Here is a 24,156-nt window from a genome sequence, read left to right on the forward strand (position 1 = left end):
TTTAAGAGACAGTGTCTTGCTCTGTCACCCAGGCTGGAATTCAGTGGTGTGATCATAGCTCACTGCAGCTTCAAGCTCCTGGGCTCAAGTGATCCTTCTGCCTCAGCCTCCTGAGTAGCTGTGGTGGGAGGATTAGCCATCATACCCAGATAACTTTTTAAATATGTTTTGTAGAGATAGGGTCTCACTTTGTTGTCCAGGCTGGTCTTAAACAACCCCACACCCCTTTTTTGATGTCAGTTATGTCTATAAAGGTCTCAAACTCCTTGCCCCGAGTGATCCTTTTGCCTTGGCCACCCAAAATGCTGGTATTACAGGCATGAGCCACCACACCTGGCCTATTTTTGCTTTTAAAAATGAGTAAGTGTTATTTTTTGAGTGGTTTTAGGTTTACAGAAAATAACTAAAAAGTACAGCGTTCCCACATAATTCTTTGTTCTTACTTCTCAGTTTCTTCTGTTATTAACCTCTTGTGTTGGTGTGGTACATTTGTTACAATTGATGAGCCCATATTGATACATTATTATTAAGTAGATCTCATAGTTTACACTAGATTTCCCTGTTTTGTGTTATGCATTCTGTGAATTTGGTAAAACCCATAATGACATGTATCCATGTTTTTCTTTAACAAATGGAGAAACAATCAAGATTCATACATTACATTTGAAGGTTGTGTATTTTAACTTATTTTAAACCTAGAATCAGTCTTTCCCTCATGACACTGATGTTTTGAAGAGTCCAGGCTGATAACTGTGTTAGAATATCCCTCCTGGATTTGTTTCTTTTTTTCACAGTCTCTTTTAACTTGTGCTTCTAGCTTCTGTATTTTCTGTAAACTAGAAGTTAGATTTACAAGCTAGTGAGCATCGCTTTAACCATTTTTACCAAGAATACTTGATAAATTATGTGTTCTTTATAATGCATCACATCAGGAACACATGATGGCAAGTCCTCATGACTAATGATGATAAATTGGATCTTTTGGGTAAAGAGTTAAGGTGATTATAGGCAGATATAACTATAATAGTGAATTTTTTCTTTGTGATGAGACTGTAATCTGTGGGGTAATCTTTTTGACACTATGAAAACCTTATTCTCCAACAATCTTTCTTTTGATGTTTTGGCAGCCTCTGATTATCCTTGCTTACATTATTTAATAAGTGATTTCTGAGAAAAATGGTAGTTTTCTAATTGTCATTCCTTCTACATTTAACTGCAGCATTCTTCTGTAAAGAAGACCTTAACCTTTTTACCCCTTTCTCTCACTTATTACAGATTCAGGGATTTTTAAGATGCTGTGTTATTAGTGTTATTAAATATGTTAAGGTTAACTAAATATGTTATTTACAGTGGTTACTCTTGGTGCTCTAACTGTCCTAAATTTGGCCAGTGGGATTCCATTAACACTGGCCCATAGATCTTCTGGATGTGCCCCCTTAAGCCTTGAGCATTTTTTTATTGCTTTCTGGAGCAAGACCATCTCAGGATCACCTTATTCTTTCCTTGCACTGCTTTTATTTGGTGATGGGGTGGCTTTCTATCTTATACATTGCTTGTTAGATTTATTAGCCCTAGCTCTAGTTCCAAAGAGTCCTGAAGCACATGGTTCTGAATTTAACCAGCAATGTAATCTGAATATCCTTCCAAGTACTTTAAATATATGGGCTTTAAATTTGTGGAGGATTCCCATAAGGAAATTCAGGCCAATGATTTCAGTAGCCTAAAATTGGATTTTATATTAAGTTGAACAGAACTACATGCAGGTAATGTTGGCCCCTTGGGCCCTCCCAGAGCTGCCAATATTAAAAGTTCTGGCAATACCATAAGGTGCCATTATTAAAAGCTCAAACACTGGAAACTTAAGGATCTGGAATTACGTTCTGGCTCTAAACCTTACCAGCCATGTGTATTAGTCTGTTCTCACATTGCTATAAAGAACTACTTGAGACTGGGTACTTTGTAAAGAAAAAGGTTTAATTGTCCCTGGTTTCACAGGCTGTATAGAAAGCATGGCTGGGGAGGCTTCAGGAAACTTACAATCATAGTGGAAGGTGAAGGGGAAGCAGGCTCATCTTACATGGCTAGAAGAGGAAGAATAGAGGAAAGAGGGAGGTGCTACACACTTTTAAACAACCAGATCTTGTGAGAATGGACTTATTTTACTATCCACCTCCCTGGTCTAATTACCTCCCACCAGGCCCCTCCTCCAATATTGGGATTACAATTCGACATGAGATGTGGATGGTGACTCAAATCCAAATTATATCTTTCTGTCCCTGGCCCCTCCCAAATCTTGTGTCCTTCTAACATTACAAAATACAATCATTCCTTCTCAACAGTCCCCCAAGTCTCAATTTCAGCATTAACTCAGAAGTCCAGTCTAAAGTCTCATCTGAGACAAGGCAAGCTCCTTCTGCCTATGAGCTTGTAAAATCAAAACCAAGTTTTTTTTTTTTAACCAAGTTAGTTTCTTCTAAGATATAATGGGGTACAGGCGTGAGGTAAATACATCTGTTCCAAACAGGATTAATCAGCCCAAACAAAGGGACTACAAGTCCTGTGCAAGTTTGAAACCCAGCAGGGCAGTCATTAAATCTTAAAGCTCCAAAATAATCTCCTTTGGCTCCATGTCTTATATCTAGTCCACACTGATGCAAGGGGTGGGCTCCCACAGTCTTGGGCATCTCTGCTCTTATGGCTTTATGGGATGCAGCCTCCTCAGCTGCTTTCCTGCAGTGGCACTGAGTCCCTGCAGCTTTTCTAGGCACAAGATGCAAGCTGTCAGTGGATATACCATTCTGGATCCTGGAAGATGGTGATCCTCTTTTCACAGCTCCACTAGGCAGTGTCCCAGTGGGGACTCTTGTGTGGGGCTCCAATCCCACATTTCCCCTCTGCATTGCCCTAATAAAGGCTTTCAATGAGGGCTCCACTCCTGCAGCAGACTTTTGCCTGGACATTCAGGAGTTTTCATACATCCTCCGAAATCTATGTGGAGGCTCCTAAGCCTCAACTTTTGCCCACTGTGCACCCATGGGCTTAATATCATGTGAAAGCCACCAGGGCTTATGGCCTGCACCCTCTGGAGCAGTGGCCTGAGGCGTATCTGGGGCCCTTTTAGCCACGGCTGGAGCAGGAGTGATTGGAACACAGGGAGCAGTGTCCTGAGCTTAAGCAGAACAACACGGCTCCTGGCCCAGGAAACCATTCTTCAACCCTGTGATGGGAGGGGCTGCTGTGAAGGTTTTGAAATGCCTTTGAGGCATTTTCCCATTGCCTTGGCTATTAACATTGGGTTCCTCTTTCCGCAAATTTCTGCAGCTGGATTGAATTCTGCCCTAGAAAATGGGTTTTTCATTTCTATCACATGGTCAGGCTGCAAATTTTCCAAACTTTATACTCTGTTTTCCTTTTATTAATAAATATTAGTTCCAGTTTCAGATAATGTCTTTCCTCATGCATATGACCATACGCTGTGAGAAGCAGACAGGTCAAATCTTGAGTGCTTTGCTGCTTTGAAATTTCTTCCACCAGTTACCCTAAATCATCTCTCATAAGTTCAAATTTTCACATATCCCTAGAGCAGAGGCAAAATGCTGCCACTTTCTTTATTGTAGTATAAAAAGAGTAACCTTTACCCCAGTTCCCAGTAAGTTCTTCATCTCTATCTGAGACCTCCTCAGCCTGGACTTCAGCATTTTGATCACAACCATTCAACAAGTCCCTAGGAAGTTCCAAACTTTCCCTCATCTTTTTTTCTTCTTCTGAGCCCTCCAAACTGTTCCAGCCTCTGACCATTACCCAATTCTAAAGCTGCTTCCGCATTTTGATGTTCTTTTAGCAATGCTTACTCCTAGGTACCAAATTTGCTGTATTAGTTTGTTCTCACATTGCTGTAAAGAACTACCTGAGACTGGATAATTTATAAAGAAGACATTTAAATAGTTCACAGTTCTGCAGGCTGTACAGAATACAAGGCTTGGGAGACCTCAGGAAACTTAGGATCATTGTGAAGGCAAAGGAAACACAAGCATGTCTTATGTGGCCAAAGAAATGAGAAAAAGAGGAAAGGAGGAGGTGCTACATACTTTTAAACAACCAGATCTCATGCAGACTCACTATCACTAGAACAGCAAGGGAGAAATCCTCCCCCATGATCCAGTCACCTCCCCCACCTAGCCCTTCCTCCAACATTGTGGATTGCAATTACACATAAGATTTGGGTAGGGACACAAATGTAAACCATATCACCATGTAAACTTGGACAAGTTGTTTTTCTTTGCACCCCAGTTTTCTTTTCTTTTTTGTTTTTTGTTGGCAGTGTACCTTAATTTTCTTATTCCAATGGAAATAGCTAAAAGTATATACTGGTAAGGTGGTTTTTGAGACTTACAATTTTTTTTTACTTTTTGTCTTTTAAAATATTAGATTCAGGGTACATGTGCAGGTTTGTTATAAGTGTGTATTACGTGATGCTGAGATTTGGGCTTCTATTGATTCTGTCACCCAAACAGTGAACACAATACCCAGTAGGACGTTTTTCAGCCTTTTTCTCCCTCCCTTTCTCGTCCCTTTTGTTGTGCCCAACGTTTCACTCTCACTATATGTGAGAACATGCTGTATTTGGTTTTCTGTTTCTGCATTTCTGCATTAGTTTGCTTAGGATACTGGCCTCCAAATACATCCATGTTGCTGCAGAGATCATGATTTATTCTCTTTTATGGCTGTGTTGTATTCCATGCTTTATGTGTACTACATTTTCTTTATCCAGTCTACCATTCATGTGCACCCAAATTTATTTTATGTCTTTGATATTATGAACAATGTTGCAATAAACATATGAGCACAGATGTCTTTTTGTTAGGATGATTTCTTTATTTCTTTCTTCTTTTTTTTTTATTTTTTTGAGATGGAGTCTTGCACTGTCACCCAGGCTGGAGTGCAGTGGCTCGGTTTCAGCTCACAGCAACCTCTGCCTCCCAGGTTCAAGTGATTCTCCTGCCTCAGCCTACCAAGTAGCTGGGATTACAGGCACCTGCCACCATGCCTGGCTAATTTGTGTATTTTTAGTGGAGTTGGGGTTTTGCCATGTTGGCCAGGCTGGTCTCAAACTTCTGACCTCAGGTGATTCACCTTCCTCAGCCTCCCCAAAGTGCTGGGATTACAGGTATGAGCCACCATGGTCAGCTGATTTATTTTCCTTTTGGTGTATACTACCCAGTAATAGGATTTCTGGCTTAAATGTTAGTTCTATTTTTATTTATTCAAGAAATTTCTAAACTACTTTTCACAGGGGATAAACTAATTTACATTCCTACCAACATCATATAAATGTGTTGAGATTCACTTGTGGTGGCTGGCAAAATATTATCAAAATATTAGGGAAAGTTATAGATTAAGTCTCAAACCTTTTGGAAGGTCAAAAGGTTTTACTGAGACAGGCTGAAGGCAGCCGGTTCATTATGTTAGGGAAAAGATAGGGAAGATAAAAGGCATTCCCAGTTTAAATCTGTTTACCCCACATCTTTTTGTCTGTACTCTGTTTAATCATGTAAACTTTGTGCTGGATGGTCCTCTCAGGGGGAGATCAAAGGGGAATTACCTGTTAATAGTGTTTACTCTGGGCCCAAAACCTAAAATTGTTCTCATTCGTAAAACCAGTCTTTTAACCATGCTAATTATCCACAAGTGTGTTAACTTAGAACCTCTGAATAAATGTATGAATGTACAGGGGTTCTTGGTCAACTGGCTGCAGTTCGCCCTCTGAAAGCAGCTTTTGACCATCCCTAGCCCATTTGATTTGTAATGGTGTGAGAGTGCATTCATTGATCTGTTGTTAAGTCAGGATCTGCAGGACAGTCCTCTGCAAGTGGTGATAAACGTCTCATAAATGTACCGTTTTCTCTGTAACCCTTACAACATCTGTTATTTTTTGACTTTTTAATTATAGCCGTTCTGACTGGTATGAGATGGGATCTCATTGTGGTTTTGATTTGTGTTTTTCTAATGATGAGTGATGTTGAGCATCTTTTCATGTTTGTTGGCTGCTTATATATCTCCTTTAGGAAGTGTCTGTTCCTGTCCTCTGCCCATTTGTTGTATTCTTGTCGATGGGTGTAAATTCTTTATTGATTCTAGGTATTAGTCCTTTCTAGGATGCATAGTTTGCAAATATTTCCTCCCATTCTGTAGGCACTTTACTCTGTTGATAGTTTCTTTTGCTGTGCAAAACTCTTTTGTTTAATTAGGTCCCCATTATTTTTTGTTTTTGATTTTCTTGTATTTGTTTTTGAAGACTTTGTCATAAGTTTTTTGTCTAGACTGATGTCTGCAAGGATATTTCCTAGGGTTTCTTTCAGGATTTTTATAGTTTGAAGTCTTACGCATAAGTCTTTAATTCATTTTGAGTTAATTTTTGTATATGGTGAAAGGTAGGGGTCCAGTTTCATTCTTCTGCATATGGATAGCCAGTTTTTCCAGTACCATTTATTGAATAGTAGGGGGTCCTTTCCCCATTGTCTGTTTTTAATTAATTTTAACCAAGGTACAACAGTGTCTGTGACACAGTCAGTCCCTACTACATGTCATCTATTATAAAAACTGAAGGCTTCTGAAATTTGTACTATTTACTATATTGATGAAAACCTTCTTTATTCAGGTCCTAATATCATAATTATTGATGTTGTTTCTGAACATATCTTACTTTGTATTAAAGAGACCATGAAACATGTAAATAACTATTTTTTTCTGCTATAAGTGTATGGAATTTGTTTCTCATTTCTAGCAAGTACACTTATCTTTACAGCATGTGATTTTTATTCATACCACTTTCCATTTGGAGACAATGTTAAGATTGTGGCCCCTAGACTCAGCTTGTTTGCCTGAGTGTGACTCCTGGCTGCATTGAACTGGCGCAATTTACTGGCTTCTCTGCCTTTTGTAAAGTGGAAATCACAAAAGTATCCTCCTTACTAGGGTTTCTTTATTACAGGATTTAATGAGTGAAGCCATTTGAAGTATTGGCAGCCCTGAAGGGCATAGGCAGGAAAGACTCCATAAAAGTTCACTGTCATTATCATTCTGATTTTTTCTTATTTTTTAAAGCTTTAATTTTCTATTTTAATTTTTTCTAGGTATTTTAATGAGAGAGAGAGAGAGAGTGTTGTTACAGAATGGAAATGAGTTCTGGCTAATATCAGCACAAAGAAACTTGGCTGGAAAGTTACTAGAGCAGCTTACCAAATGGAATGAACAGTGGAAGAATGGCCAGTGTCAGAAAGGGCAGATGAAGGACTATATCACAGTTGTAGTGATGCAGGTGGCAAATGCTATTACCCATCTTGTTAGAGCACTATAGTAGTACCCATTTTCTGTCTTTATGAAAAGCCACTCAAGCTTCAGTGGTTTGCAGGAGAAGGTATCTGATTCACCTGGTGGGGAGACAGCTGTCTTTACCAGAAGCAAGGCAATCATTTTGAGTAGTATTCTTATCAATGCTGTTCACAGTGAACATGCAGTCATTCCCCAAAACATAGGAAGGATTTGTTATTCAGAAAAAGGACAAATGGAGACTAAGTGTCCCCAAACCAACAAATATTTATTACAATCAGTGCATTTTGTTAACTATCCTATTTACCAACAAAAATAAAGGCATCCACAAGGCCACCAGTACTTAATTATATAAAAGTATTCTGGTGTAAAACTCAGGAGATCTGGGCTCTAGGCACAGCCCTTTTTGACTGAATTTACAATTTTTTAGGTCCTGATTTTGTTACTACTAAGGTAATGGTGTAAGAATTAGAAGGCCCCAAGGATTATTCTAAAAGTAAAACCTTAAGGGTCTCTGGTTGTCTTTGTTATGTGGAAACCTATATTGTTTTTACACACACATGCACACACACACACACCCCTACCTATGAATATGCTCCAGATAGTCCATTCTTTACACTCAAGTGATGCATGGGAATTTATATGCAAACAAAAGTTCAAACAGTTAAGGTAGACTCAGAATACCTTACTTAGTAACTTTTGTTATTGTTTTAGTTTCTGTTAAGGCAAGAAAGGTAAGATGTTAATTTGAAGGGAGGCTTAAACTCTGCAGGTATTCAAATTTACAAATTGATAGTGATGTGATTCTATTCGAGTACAGAATAATTTTAGTTTAGATGGACTTAATTATTAATGCTTTTTAAAATTTCTACAGTTATTTTTATTTTTCTATGACTAGGAGACTATTGAATGTTTCTTACTGAAAAGGATATTTTTTATTTGTGTAAGCTGTTGTATATATATATATATTTTTTTTTTGAGATGGAGTTTCGCTCTTGTTATCCAGGCTGGAGTGCAATGGCGCAATCTCAGCTCACCGCAACCTCCGCCCCCTGGGTTCAGGCAATTCTCCTGCCTCAGCCTCCTGAGTAGCTGGAATTACAGGCACGTGCCACCGTGCCAAGCTAATTTTTTGTAATTTTTAGTAGAGAGGGGATTTCACCATGTTGACCAGGATGGTCTCGATCTGTTGACCTCATGATTCACCCGCCTCGGCCTCCCAAAGTGCTGGGATTACAGGCTTTAGCCACCGCGCCCGGCCCTGTATATTTTTTAATAGTATAGATACCAAGTAGTAGAAACATCTCATTATTGATTTCTGTTACATGACTCCTTCTCTAACTAAGATGAGCAGAATTTTGACCATAAGTATCTATGGTCACATGAAGGATTAATTTGGATGTCTCTGAAAATATAGCTAGTATGTTTCATTGTGGATTTTTTAAAAAGAACATTTACTTTTATAAAAGTGTTAACCTAAATTAATAACCAGTTAAAAACAATAATCAACTCTTCTTTTATTACTGTGTGTCATCACTTTTTAACTAATATTTATTTTTCTTTAAGGTATTAGCCTGAAGTAGATTACCAATTAGAAATAATAATCAGGTCTGTCTCTATTACTGGGGTTACTCATAAAGAAGTTATGTAGTATGGCTCTATTTTGAGTAAATGGGTAGTTTAATTTGCAGTTACTTCACAGTGTGTGAGATTAATTATGTCTCTAACGTGAAACCTTTCTGAGCCCCAATGCCAAGACTGCTTGTTACTGTCTGCAATTCTAACCAAGACAGAGAATGGAGAGCAGGGGCTATTAACAAAAGAAACATTAATTCAAGGTTTTAAACTCAAGTATAGAAAGGATTTCTAAGAAAACCTTGTGAATTTCTAGGAATAAATCAAGGAATTGTGAAAGCTACATATAAAGTTATTTTATCTTCATCATTCAAATGTCATACTTACAGATTTTAGAAAATTAGAGAGGTAAGGAGAATAGTAATTAGGTCATTAAAATATTAAGCAATCAAACATGTCTCAACCATGTTTGCTGTTTTAAAAGGTTTTAAAATGTTTATAAAACCTTTATAGAAATGTTTACCACAGGAATGATTAGCTCTCAATTACTTTAAGAAGAAATCAGAATAATAATTCCTAGAAGGAAGAGAAGGAGAAAGAAAAGGATTATGACCATCAGTACTCAATGAGTGTGCCAGGCACTGTTCTTACTCCTTTACATCAGTGTACACATTTCTACCTCGTACATTTCTGTGACATACAAACTCTTGGTATTCCCATTTTATAGATGAGGAAATTGAGGCACACAGAGGTTGTATGACTTGTGCAAAGTTATAGCTAATAAGAGTAAGAATGGGATTTGATCCAGTTTTGTTCCACAGTCTATACTCTAAACCACTGAGCTGTATGCTCTAGGTAAGAAGATAAAATAAGATAAAATGTATATAATTTAATTTCACTGTCAGCTGTTTTTAATGCTACACTTAAGATTTTTTTTTTATAAAGTTTTGTTATTACTGGTTATTTTTTAGCTGCTTGCTCACCAGATATACCTGGTTGAAACTTCCCATGGATTCATATGAAGGAGATTTTTACATTTATAAACCTACAGGAAGAAGAAATTGTTAACTGTTACAAGTTTGACTTAATTAACAAAATCATAATTTCCTTGGAAACAGAGATCATGGTTTTTGCCCATACTGCTACTACTCCATAGTGGCTTCCTCATGACTTATTTAATATTAATAGATATTAAGCCTGTATTGTAACTTTACATAAATAAAATGAGAAGGCAGGATTAAAGAAAAAAAGAGTCAAATGAAATGAACAAAGGTTCAAGAAAATATGGGATTATGTGAAAAGACCAAATCTACATTTGATCCATGTACCTGAAAGTGACGGGGCGAATGAAACCAAGTTGGAAAACACTCTTCAGGATATTATCTAGAAGAACTTCCCCAACCTAGCAAGGCAGGCCAACATTCAAATTCAGGAAATATCGAGAACACCACAAAAATATTCCTTGAGAAGAGCAACCCCAAGCCACGTAATAGATTCACTAGGGTTGAAATGAAGGAAAAATTGCTAAGGGCAGTCAGAGAGAAAGGTCGGGTCATCCACAAAGGAAAGCCCATCAGATTTACAGTGGATCTCTTGGCAGAAAGCCTGCAAGTCAGAAGACAGTGGAGGCCAATATTCATCATCCTTAAAGAAAAGAATTTTCAACCTGGAATTTTATATCCAGCCAAACTAAGCTTCATAAGAGGAGAGATAAAATCCTTTACAGACAAGCAACTGCTAAGAGATTTTGTCACACCAGGCCTGCCTTACAAGAGCTCCTGAAGGAAGTACATTAGCTAAATTTTCACTAGAGATATCTGGCTTTCAAATATGACCTATAAAAGATGCAGCTATGTTAGTAAAAGTTGACCTAATTCTGTATATTATACAATTTAAAATCAAATTGAGATGACAAGTATCCTACTCAAAATAAAGATTGTAGAATTAACTTGTAATTGTCTTATGTCACAGATAGCATTTATCAGTTTGTTACTATAATTGTACATAAACTGCACTATAACATTAATATAAATCTATTGTAAATTAAGGAGAGGAACATGGACGAAGAGCAAGGTGAAAGAAACTGTCTCTTACTAGTTCTCTGACTTTTACCAAATTACTTAACTCTGGTTTTTGTTTCCTCAACTCTAGATGGAACATAATGTTTCTACTCTTAGGATTCTTTAGTGACTGAATGATAGTGATTCAAGTCATTTAATAGTATCGACACATTGGTTGGTTGCTACATTCATTCTCAAAAAGTGGAATTTTCCTCTATTTCTGCCGCCTCTGCCCCCAAATAAAACTGTTCGCATTTTACTGTCTCTCTTTTCAGTGTTTGGATTTATTAACATTTATAACATTTATATAAGACGCATGCTTAAAAAAAATTTCTCTTTGTTTGGATGTAGATTTTTATTACAAGGAAGAATCAAACCGTTATGAATTTTTCATTGTGTTAGTAACTTGATATAATTGAATCTGTTTCATTTTTATTTATAATATTATAATACAATCTCGTTGAAAAATTTAAAATTATGACTCCCCAAATGTTGTTGTTTCAAAGATTTGAAGGCATTTTGAACCTCAGTAAGAACTGAGTTGATATTATGTTCCAAAAGATTACTGAGATATTTATATATGTACTGAAATCAGGGAACCATAATGGTCATTGTGCATGTAAAATGGTCATTGTAATGTTTTTGTCTGACACTTTAACTTAAAGCTACCTTAAAATGACACCAGGACAAATTATTATCTTTGGAAACATCTCATTATTTCAGGATCTGCATGGCGTTTCACTGTTCTTATAAATGTTTTATTTTCCTGTTAACCAGGTGCGGCTGAGTCACACCCCTTGGTTACTGTAGTAATATAGCTTAGATACTGCAGTGTATTGCTCCCTCTCTTAGCTACACACTTCAGTTGTGGCTTTAGGTTTCTCATTGCTTTTCACTCCTTTTAACCATTATATCTGAGCAACATGTGAGAGATGTTAGAGATTTTGATTTGAGTTGAAGTAAAAATAAGTGAAGACCACAACTATTCATCTTCAAACACATTTTAACTCAGGTGTTCCTCTTGTAACCATGCACCCTCCTGTGGTAAATATGACTGACTGCTCTCTTTTCTTACGCTCTTTTAAGCAAAGTAAAGCAGCGGTTCGGCTGAAAGAAGACATGAAAAAGATAGTGGCAGTGCCATTAAATGAACAGAAGGATTTCACCTATCAGAAATTATTTGGAGTCAGTCTCCAAGAACTTGAACGGCAGGGGCTCACCGAGAATGGCATTCCAGGAGTAGTGTGGAATATTGTGGAATACTTGACGCAGCATGGTGAGTTAAGGCATTCTGTTCATTTTCACAGTCCTTGGATAAACAAATTATTTGTGTGAATTATTTTGTAATGTATGATTATACTGTCCTCTAAAGCACCTTCATTAGAATATCAAATTATTGTGTAATGTACCTTTCATTTAAAAAGAGGCATTACTGTTTAACAGTGTCTTGACAGTGCTAATTTGATTAACCATAGAGCAATCAGTTTAATTATAGAGATTTCTAGTTTGGAATGTTTCCTAGTTTTAAATGCTAAAATACACTGTTGTAATATTAATAGAGAGTTTCCTAGATTAATTAAATTCCAATGGATAGTTAATAATTTTTAATTTAATCAAACACTTTTTGGGTATCTCTTTCACCTGAGGTCAATTATGAACTTACTCAGTGCCTTGACTACCTTCATACACTTAGAAGAGAAACCAAAACATTATGGTGTAAAGCTTACTGTGGGGAGGAGGTGCGGTTTCACTTATTTTTGGAGTGATAAAACTAAGCATGTAAAACATTTGGGGAATAATACAGTACAACATACAGTAAAAAGATAAATTATATCTCAGTTATTGGGAGCTGTGTGGCCCACAGCTTTTTGATGATTTTGTTTAAAATAAATCATAAGCCTGGATAATTTGAGAGAATGTTTTTATACTCCCTACCTCTTTTTATTATTTTTTATTTTGTAGAGATAGGGTCTTGCTCTGTTACCCAGGCCAGAGTGCAGTGATGTGATCATGATGATAGCTTACTGCAATCTCATGCTTTGAGTCTCAAGTGACCTTCCTTTTCTTAGCCTCCTGAGTAACTGGGACTGCAGATGGGTTCCACCACACCGGGCTGTTTCTTTGTTTTGTTTTGTTTTTTAAACACACAGGTTCTTCCAGTGTTGCCCCAGCTGGTTTTAAACTCCTGGGCTCAGGCAATTCTCCCACCTCAACCTCCCAAAGCATTGGGATTATAGGCACGAGCCACCACGCCCAGCCATGTAGGGATTTTTAAATGTACAATTTGAGGCTTCAGAAATATTCTGTACAGTAGTCCTCCTTTATGTATAGTTTGGTTTTTTAAGGTTTCGCTCTTACCTATGACCAATCATGGTCCAAAAATGCTAACTGGAAAATTCCAGAAATAAACCATTCAGTCGTTTTGAGATGGAGGTTCACTCTTGTAGCCCAGGCTGGAGCCCATGGCATGATCTCGGCACACTGCAACCTCTACCTCCTGGGATTAAGTGATTCTCTTGCCTCAGCCTTCCGAGTAGCTGGGATTTCAGGTGCATGCCTAACTAACTTTTTTTTTTTTTGTATTATTAGTAGAGATGGGTTTCACCATGTTGGCCAGGCTGGTCTTGACCTCCTGACCTCAGGTGATCTGCCCACCTTGGCCTCCCAAAGTGCTGGGATTATAGGCATGAGCCACTGCACCCAGCCAACAATTTATCAGTTTTGAATAGTGCAGCCTTCTGAGTAAGCATGATGATATCTCCAGCCATCCTGCCCATTGGGACCTGAATCCTCGCTTTGTCAAGTGTATCCACATATATATGCTACTGCCTGTTAGTCACTTGTAGTGGCCTCGATTTTCAGATCAATCATTGTGGTATCACTGTGCTTGTGTTCAGGTGACTCATTTCACTTAATGGCCCCAAAGTGCAAGAGTAGTGATGCTGGTAGTTCACATATGCCAAAGAGAAGCCAGGAATTGCTTCTTTTAATTGAAGAGGTGAATTCTCGACTAAATAAGGGGAAAAAAATTGTATGTTGAGGTTGTTAAGATCTATGGTGAGAACAAATCTCTCCCAATTACTCTGTTTTATTGCTTGCTTTTTTGGGTCTTGCTCTGTTGCCCAGGCTGGAATGCGGTGGTGTGGTCATAACTCACTACAGCCTCATATTCCACAGTTCAAATAATCTTATCACCACAGCTTCCTGAGTAGCTAGCACTATACAGGCATGTGCCTCTGTAACCTGCTAATGAAAAAAAAATTTTTAGAGGCAGGTCTAGCCATATTGCCTAGGCTGGTTTAAACTCCTGGCCTCAAACAATCCTCACACCGCACCCTCTCAAGTAGCTTGGATTATGGACATGAGCCATTGCACCTGGCTCTATTCTGCTTTATTATTAGTTAATACTATGCCTACTTTATAAATTAAACTTTATCATAGGTATGTATGTATAGGAAAAAAAACAGTATATATAGGGTTTGGTACTATCCGAGGTTTCAGGCATCCACTGACAGTCTTGGAACATATCCCCGTGGGGAAGGTGGGTCTACTGTATTTTGAGCAACTGGTTTCAGGCCATATCTTTCTGAGATTACAAATCCTTTCTCCCCTTCTGATAAGAATCCTTTACTGAAAATGAGTGAGAAGTGCTCATCACGTGCTCCTCTATAGGAACATGTATCAACTTTTGACAGGGACTCTATGAGAAACTATTCATTCTGCCGATGATCAGATGTTAATTGAAAAAAACATTTGTCTGCTCTGTTTACTAGGCATGTAGATGACTGATACGGTTCGGCTTTGTGTCCCCACCGAAATCTCATCTTGAATTATAATTCCCCTAATCCCCATGTGTCAAGGGAGAAATCAGGTGGAGGTAATTGAATCATGGTGGCAGTTTTCCTCATGCTGTTCTCATGATAGTGAGTGAGTTCTCACAAGATCTGATGGTTTCATAAGGGGCTCTTCCCCCTTCGTTCAGCACTTCTCCTTTCTGCCACATTGTGAAGAAGGTGCATGGGTTTCCTTTCCTTCCGCCATGATTGTAAGTTTCCTGAGCCCTCCCCAGCCACGCTGAACTGTGAGTCAGTTAAACCTCTTTCCTTTATAAATTACCCACTCTCGGGCAGTTCTTTGTGACAAAATGATATTTTGCTCTGGAAAGAGTCAGGTTTCTGTTCTTACTCCATAGAATTTATCTCCTTATTGAAGGAAAATAAATTGCAAAAAGGCAAGATGCTTAGAAAACAGTTGCATAAAGAGTTTTACTCATTTTTAATTATTTTATTTTCTCTGCACACTGTTCTACCATATGTACATATCATGTCTTTAAGCAGTCCCATACCGATGCACAAATGAATTGTTTCCAGTCTTCTGTTTTTTACAAACAGTGGTTCCATGACTAACCTTTAACATATGGCATTTCAAGCACATAAGAGTGTGTGCATAGACTACTTCCTGGAAGTGGACTCCTGGGTGGTCAGAGTATATGTGCATTTGTAATGAACTCTATCAGAGTTGAAACAATTTAAACTCACACCATCAACATAGGAAAATTTTGGCAAAATTTGAATTAGGGATTTTTTTCTACCCCTCCTTAGTATACTGTTAGTTAAACTTTAACAGGGTGTATTTGGGTAATGCAAACTAAACATTTTATTAGGTTAAATCGGTCATTCCTAATGAGGGATGTGAAATAGAATCACCGGTGGAATCTTCAAAATGCACATGCATTGCCCACCTCATATCTACTGAATCAGAATCTTGGCTGGGCAAGGTGGGGTAGGCCTGGCACCTGTATTTTGAAAGACTATGTAGGTAATTACTATTAGACAAACACAAGCCCCTTCTTATATTTGAAGTTATCGTGTTAATAAACCAAAGAACCTGTGTAAGTTTGAAGGGTAGTTTGAAGTCTAAGGACATAATACTTCAATTTGTTTTATTTAATTACATTTCAGGTTTTTTTGGGGGGGGTCAACTATTTACTGAATCTGTGATACTGTGATACTGCTTACTATTAAACACTGTGTCAGGCATGGGAATGGGACTATAGGGGTGACCGCTCATATAATGCAATTGAGGGAATGTGTTCTCTTTCCGGGTCCACAAGGGGGCGTAGTTTTAAGGGCAAGAACTTCCCAGTGCCGTGCCCCACTTCCATCTCTCTCCATTTGGGAGATTTAACGGTTTATGTTTAAATTTTGCAGGCAAGGGAAGAAACAGAGTCAGTCACCCCAGTGGAAGTTTAAAGGATCTCCTTTCATTGGCCAAAGGAACTTGGGGAGGTGGGAATTTCTCCCAGGATAAATTCCCCTGCTCCTTCACCCACACCGGATTTCCAGCTTTCTGGAATCCCCTCCCACATGGTGGGAGCTCTCTTTCCCCTCCTGAATTTCTCCTCTGGGGTCCCCTTTCTCCCAGTGTGAAAGCTGCTTTCCTCTCCTGGATTCTGTCTTTCTGGATTCTCTCACTCAGTGTGAGAGGAGCTCTCCTTCTCTGATTTTTCCTCTCTGGGAACACTGAGAAACGTCCTCTCAAGGGAACTGACGGGGAACCCCAACATAACATAATTATAGGTTGGTACTTTATTTATGCTTTATTATTGTTTCTCGTAAATGCAGACAATTTAGCAATTTGGCATGAGGGTAAACTATTGTAAAGGAGTTTTAAGACAGAAAGACCTATATCAAGCCCTTTAAAGAGATTATGGATATTTCCATTAAAAATTGTATACATTACAACTTGTAAAGCATATAGTCTTTAAACTGTTAAAATAACTAATCTTGCTGGCAGTGTTAATGGCTTGCTTCTCTTAGTTTAGCAAGAAGATATTCTGGGTTATGTCGTTTTAACCCATGGTGTAGAGTCTCAAGCCACCACCAGGTGTCAGAATGTGTCTACATATTGTCATACTAACCGTCGGCCAAAGTGTGCTGTTAGGCAAATTGTGATTTCTGGCATATTCTGTTTCTAATGATTATAGTCATACTATTTTGAAAGAAATATTTCAGTTGCACAGAAAAGTATCTTTCAGTGATGTAGACATTAACTTACATAATTTTTTCTTCATTGCTAAACCACTATTAAGTTGCTGTTTTGTGACAATTAGCACATAGCTCCGAAAATCAAATAAAATAGGATCTCTGGAATGTATGAGAGTAACTCTGCTTCATGAGGTCATCCAAATATCTCCTTTTCCTGAATATTTGTTATAGTCATAACTTTCTAAAATTTTGCAGTAGAAAAATTTAAGGTTATATGGTCTGGTAAGTCTCGTGTGTGTTGGATATATTTATAGCCTCATAAGAGGCTCTAAAAAACTACATGGATTCTTCTCTCAGAATGTGATATATTCATGTCCAGGATTGTAAACTTTCCCTAGTTGAACATCACTAATTATCATAAGAGTTAAGGGTCGGAGATATTCCTGAGGGAAAAGAGTTGTTCAGATAAATGGGACAGAGACACGAAAATATTATTGAGGAACATTAAATTCAGTCCTTTCCATTTGTACATTTTGTATCTGCTAGTTTGGTCCAGTAGGATCAGGAGGCTTGAGGACCACAGACAGTTCTTGGAGCTGGGTAGTTTTTTTGAAATTGCTGGAAGTATATTTATTTGGGGGAAGGTTCAGAAATCCTTGTTGGAAAAGTAAGGTCAAAGCTAAAAAAAGCCGTCATGTGAAATCATATCCAAGGGGCATTTGCTAGGCCAAAAACAGAAGGCAAGGTTAAGTTAATCAGCTGGGTAAATATAGGAACAGGAAATAAAACTAAATTTTCAGGATTTCAGCTTTGACCAGGGATGGAATGCCTTTCTGTTGGATGTTAGCTGCTTGATTGTTGGATAAGTTTCTGAAGTTAAAGATAAACTTTTGTGTAGTAGAAGAGACAGAGCTTGAAAGCTTTAAATGACTAAGCTGACATCTCCCAATAGAACCTAATATTCCACAAAATTTAAGGGAAAAGTATATCATATTCATTATCCATTTGCTGCATAACAAATTCCCCCAAAACATAGTAGATTAAACCAATAATATTTATCGTTATCTCACAGTTTCTGTGGGTCAGGAATCCAGACACATCTTAGTTGTGTCCTCCGTCTGACCCAAGGCTTCACTCATATCAGGACTCAAGAGGGGAAAAATTCCCTCCCAAGCTCTTCATGTGGTTGTTGGTAGGATTCTATTACCTGTGAGCTGTTGACCTGAGGGGCTCAGTTATTCCCTGGTCATTGGCCAGAGACCACCTTTAGTTCTTTGCCCATGGTCAGTAGCTAACAAAGTACACAGTTGGCTGCTTCATCAGAGTGAAAGAGAGGAGAGAGGAAAGAGAGCAGGAGCAGGAGCGGGGTGATAGATTGTCAGTCTTTTATAACTTCATCTCAGATGCAACATGACATCACATTTGCTGTATTCTGTTGTTAGAAGCAAGTCACTATGTCCAGCCCACACTCAAGTAGTGGGGATTACAGTGGGTGTGGTACCAAGAGGTGTGGGGATCATAAGAACTATTTTAGAAGCTGTTACACAAACCAGCTGGTATCTCTTCCATTTAGGTGTGCCCTGGTAATAGTCATTGTTAAATACTTTTAATATCATCCCTAGTGTCACAGTTTTTGTCAGAATTGGAGCTAAAATTCATATCAACTTTTGACATTGATTTTCTTCACAGTCAAATAATATGTAAAAGTGGAAGAACATAAACATCTTACCAGACTTCAAAGTCCATGAGGGTAATGATAGTGTTTGAATTTTTTTCTCATGATTGATTTTTTTATTACTAACAATGTCTGGTGCTTATTACATGTTTGTTGAATTAAAGAGCTCATAACGTATTTTATCAGATTATCAAATAAAATGTATTTAGCTTCCTCTTTTGCTTTAAAAAGAGCAATACAATTACCAGGTGAGGGAAAGAAGCAAAGGCTGATATAAATAAGCACCTCCTCTCTAAAAACTTCTCATAGGCTTCAATGCTTATGTCATTGCAAACATTCACCATTAGACTCTCAAGAATGTCAAGTTAAATCCTGGCCTGCTCTTTCTTAGAAAGATTGTTTCTGACACTTTCAAAGTCCTCTGCTGCCTGAAACACCTGCTTACATGCTATGCAGCATACTGAGCTGGAAATCATTATCTTCTGCCTAAACCAGCTACTCTCCTATCCCTGCCCCCTAACTTTATCTTTTACAGTGTTTTTTTCTTTATTCTGACTTTTCAAAACATTAAGATTACCTTTCAACCTTTTCCCTCTCCCTTTTGAACCAAGTTGCCAAATCATCTTTCTTTACTTCTTTTCCCCCATAAACTTAGTTTACTACCTTAACATAAGGCAAGGGTTTCCATAAGGCAAGCCCTCTTCATACTCTGCTTCTTAGCTACCTAGATCTTCCTAAAACCCAATTGTATTTTGTCTTTTTCCTCACTTAATGCTCCAGTGATAAAGCCTTCACTCTTTAACTTGTCGTAGACCCTTTCCTGTTTCTCCATTTTATTACCCCATCATTCTTTGACCAGACACCCCACATTTTCCTTTGCCTACCTACTTTTCTTTATGCTATCCTGTCTCTGCTTCTCAATTCATATTTTTGTTTCTCTTTGTCAGGGGTAGATCAAGGTTTTGTGGGTCTAGATGCTTAATGTTTTTGAGACTTCTTTAAGAAAAAAAAAAAACATGATACTAAGAATACAGGATTAGGGACATAGCTTGTAAAGGGCCCAAGAAAATGAGGGGCCCTGAAGCTCAAGCTTCATTGGATTCACAGCACAACAGCTCCAGCCCCTCTGTATTGCTTTAGCCAGAGGGTAAGCTGACCTCCTCCAGGAGGCTTCTCTGATAACCTCCCCGGACACTGATATCCCCCATCAACTGACTGAAGACAAGGATCTTGTCTTATACCACTTTAGACCTAGAGTCTTATATTTTGAATTTAGTGAGTACTGAAAAACTATCACTTATTTCTTAAACTATTACCCAGGTAATCACAGAGTTTAGAAGTTTCTTAAATACATGTCATTTAAAAAGTATTTGTTCATGAAATGTTAAGCTGCTATTAGTACCCTGAGTAAGTTTTTGTTATGCACTGTATTAAACATAAGACCTGGCACCATAAAAACCCTAGAAGAAAATCTAGGCAAAATCATTCAGGACATAGGAGTAGGCAAGGACTTCATGACCAAAACACCAAAAGTATTGGCAACAAAAGCTAAAATAGACAAATGGGACCTAATCAAACTCCACAGCTTCTGCACGGCAAAAGAAACAGTCACTAGAGTGAATCAGCAACCAACAGAATGGGAAAAAGTTTTTGCAGTTTACCCATCTGACAAAGGGCTGATATCCAGAATTTACAAAGAACTCAAACAGATTTACAAGAAAAAAACAAACAAGCCCATTCAAAAATGGGCAAAGGATATGAACAGACACTTTACAAAAGAAGACATACATGAGGCCAACAAACATATGAAAAAATGCTAATAATCATCGCTGGTCATCAGAGAAATGCAAATCAAAACTACATTGAGATACCATCTCACACCAGTTAGAATGGCGATCATTAAAAAAATATGGAGACAACAGATGCTGTAGAGGATGTGGAGAAATAGGAACACTTTTACACTGCTGGTGGGAGTGTAAATTAGTTCAACCATCATGGAAGACAGTGTGGCGCTTCCTCAAAGACCTAGAAATAGAAATTCCATTTGACCCAGCAATCCCATTATTGGGTATATATCCAAAGGACTATAAATCGTTCTACTATAAGGACACATGCACACGAATGTTCATTGCAGCACTGTTTACAATAGCAAAGACCTGGAACCAACCCAAATGCCCATTGATGATAGACTGGACTGGGAAAATGTGGCACATATACACCATGGAATATTATGCAGCAATCAAAAATGATGAGTTCATGTCATTTGTAGGGACATGGATGAATCTGGAGAACATCATTCTCAGCAAACTGACACAAGAACAAAAAATGAAATACTGCATATTCTCACTCATAGGTGGGTGATGAACAATGAGAACACATGGACACAGGGAGGGGAGCACTACACACTGGGGTCTATTGGGGGGAATAGGAGAGGGACAGTGGGGGGGGAGCTGGGGAGGGATAGCATGGGGAGAAATGCCAGATGTGGGTGGGTGAAGGGGAGGAAGACAGCAAATCACACTGTCACATGTGTACCTATGCAACTATCTTGCATGTTCTTCACATGTACCCCAAAACCTAAAATGCAATTTAAAAAAATAAAATAAAATAAAAAATAAATTATAAACCAGCACAATTCACATCTGCAAAAACAGTATTTCATTACATTTCCTTTTCATAAAAGGAAAAGCCAATGCATTGGACTTCATCAAAATTTAAGAACCTGTTCTGAAAAGACAAGCCACGGATGAAGAGAACATATTACAGAATACGTATTCGACGACATACTTGCAAACAGAACCTCTGAAGAACTCGCAAAACATATGAACCAATAGGAAAAAATGGGCCAAAGATTTGAACACTGCACCAAAGATTATGTATAAGGATGGCAAATACACACATGAAACGACGCGCAACATTATTAGTCATTAGGAAAATGCAAATGAAAACGACAATGAGATATCTACATGTCTATTAAAATTGCTAAAATCTAGAAGATTGACCATGCCAAATGCGGATGAACTGGAAGTCTCATACCCTGCTAGCAGGAATGTAAAATTATACAACCACTGTGGAAACAGTAGTTAAGAGCTCTTTTAGAATTTGTCTAGAAGGCTTGGAAAGCCCCAACAAAGAAAAAAAAAAATTAAAGGAAAACAGTAAGTTAAATATACATCTACCACACGACCTAGCCATTTCATTCCTGCATAGTGACCCAAGAGGAAAAATATACGGTCTGCACCAAGACTTGTATATAAATGTATATAAAGCAGATTTGTGATAGTCAAAAGCTAGAAGCAACTCAAATGCTCAATCAACAGGTGAACAGATAAATGAGCATGGTATATACATGTAATGAAATAGTACTCAGTAACAAAAAGGAATGAACTGTTGATAAAAAGCAACAACATGGATGTCACTCAAAATAGTTATATGAAGGAGACAAAAAAGTGCACACAACATGATTTCATATAAATCTCTTAAAAACGCAAACAAATCTATGGTGACAAAAAGCTTATCAGTTGTTGCCTGGGGATGGGAGTGGTGTGGGAAGAAAGAGGGATTTCAAAGAGGCACAAAGACACTTTTGTAAGTTATAGAGGTTATTCGTTATCTTGACTGTGGTGAAGATTTCACAGGATATACATAGATATCAAAATGTAAAAAAAAAAAAGATTATATAAATGAAATTTCTTGTGTGCTCTGTTTTGCTCTATGTTTATTTTGGCATAGCCTTACTTTTAGAGGCCAGCTTCTGTACCAATCATATATGATCTTTTTAGTTGATAGGCAGCAGATATGAGCATTTATTATTCTAAAGAAAGTTTTACAAAACGTGAAGACCACGCACAATGATTGATAATTACAGTGTTGAGAGAACCGTATGCTGAGATTTCTTTCTTTCTGTTGTTATCATTCTTTACGTTTTGTATCTGTGAGCAACCTATTTATTTTCTGTGTCTACGTTGCTCTTCCAGGACTCACCCAAGAAGGTCTTTTTAGGGTGAATGGTAACGTGAAGGTGGTGGAACAACTTCAACTCAAGTTTGAGAGTGGAGTGCCCGTGGAGCTTGGGAGGGATGGTGACGTCTGCTCAGCAGCCAGTTTGTTGAAGCTCTTCCTGAGGGAGCTGCCCGACAGTCTGATCACCTCAGCATTACAGCCGCGATTCATTCAGCTCTTTCACGGTTAGTACAGGCAATCCGTTTAGAAGTTAAAACAGCTTTATTAGGCTGGGCACGGTGGCTCACACCTATAGTCCCAGCACTTTGTGAGGCTGAGGTGGAAAGATTGCTTGAAGCCGGGAGTTGAAGACTAGCATGGGCAACCACGCAAGACCCCCATCTCTGTAAAAAAAAAAAAAAAAAAAAAAAAGGAAGAAAAAAACCCAGTTTTTAGTAAACAGTAAGCTTTTAAATATTTAAAAATTAAAATAAGTTTTTAAATACTTGCAGTCTTTCCATAAGCACCATGCTATGTTACTCCTCATCTCCTATGTAAAATCACACTAGACTGATTATGAAATACCATTATTGCATGAAATTTCTGATACCATTAACGTGAATGCTTCAGTAATGTCATACTGAAAAGCCCTGATGCTTTTGGGTCAAAGACATCTTTTTCTAATGACTGCCATAGAAGGAGTGAGATCAAGTATAATTTAGAAAACATTAGAGAACAATAAAGGAAATATTCATTAAATTGTGGTTGGTTAGTGAACTTTGAGACTGAAAGCTCATTGGTATAATCACTTTTTCTCATAAGCAAGATTGAGTCCTAAAATAATTGTGTTCATTTTGTTAGGTAAATATTGATTTTTGATTGTAGCATTAAGTGAATTTTATGTGAAACAACTTGCCTTTTTTTAAAAATTGTACTTTAAGTTTTGGGGTACATGTGCAGAACATGCAGGTGTGTTACAAAGCTATACACATGCCATGGTGGTTGGCTGCATCCATTACCCTGTCATCTACATTAGGTATTTCTCCTAATGCTGTCCCTCCCTTATCCTCCCACCCGCTGACAGTCCCCTGTGTGTGATGTCCCCTCCCTGTGTCCATGTGTTCTTGTTCAGCTCCCACTTATGAGTGAGAACATGTGGTGTTTGGTCTTCTGTTCTTGTGTTATTTTGCTGAGAATGATGGTTTCCAGCTTCATCCATGTCCCTGCAAAAAACATGAACTCATCCTTTTTTATGGCTGCATAGTATTCTATGGTGTATATGTGCCACATTTTCTTTATCCAATCTATCACTGATCGGCATTTGGGTTAGTTCCAAGTCTTTGCTATTGTAAACACTGCTGCAATAAACATATAGTGCATGTGTCTTTATAACAGAACAATTTCTAATTCTTTGGGTATATACCCTGTAATGGGATTGCTGGGTCAAATGGTATTTCTAGTTCTAGATACTTGAGTAATTGCCACACTGTCTTCCAAGATGGTTGAACTAATTTACACTCCTACCAGCAGTGTAAACGCATTCCTGTTTCTCCACATCTTCTCCAGCATCTGTTGTCTCCTGACTTTT

General features: G+C 38.0%; 1 protein-coding gene and 1 pseudogene across 26 annotated transcripts in view; both read left to right on the forward strand.

Moving 5' to 3' along the window:
- FAM13A (family with sequence similarity 13 member A) overlaps window positions 1-24,156 on the forward strand; it is a 425,230-nt gene that overhangs the window by 78,221 nt on the left and 322,853 nt on the right. For 20 of the 26 annotated variants that reach the window (XM_078366841.1, XM_078366843.1, XM_017970423.4 and 17 more), the window contains 2 exons: window positions 12,051-12,240; window positions 22,604-22,813. In XM_078366841.1, coding sequence (XP_078222967.1) covers window positions 12,084-12,240; window positions 22,604-22,813 — 367 coding nt within the window. In that variant the 5' untranslated portion in view covers window positions 12,051-12,083. The remainder of the gene's footprint in view (window positions 1-12,050; window positions 12,241-22,603; window positions 22,814-24,156) is intronic. The other 6 variants (XM_078366849.1, XM_078366848.1, XM_078366850.1 and 3 more) reach the window with 1 other exon arrangement.
- Window positions 21,704-21,754, forward strand: LOC118152579 (U7 small nuclear RNA; annotated as a pseudogene).

This window comes from Callithrix jacchus, chromosome 3, assembly GCF_049354715.1.
Source record: "Callithrix jacchus isolate 240 chromosome 3, calJac240_pri, whole genome shotgun sequence".
NCBI lineage: Eukaryota > Metazoa > Chordata > Mammalia > Primates > Cebidae > Callithrix > Callithrix jacchus.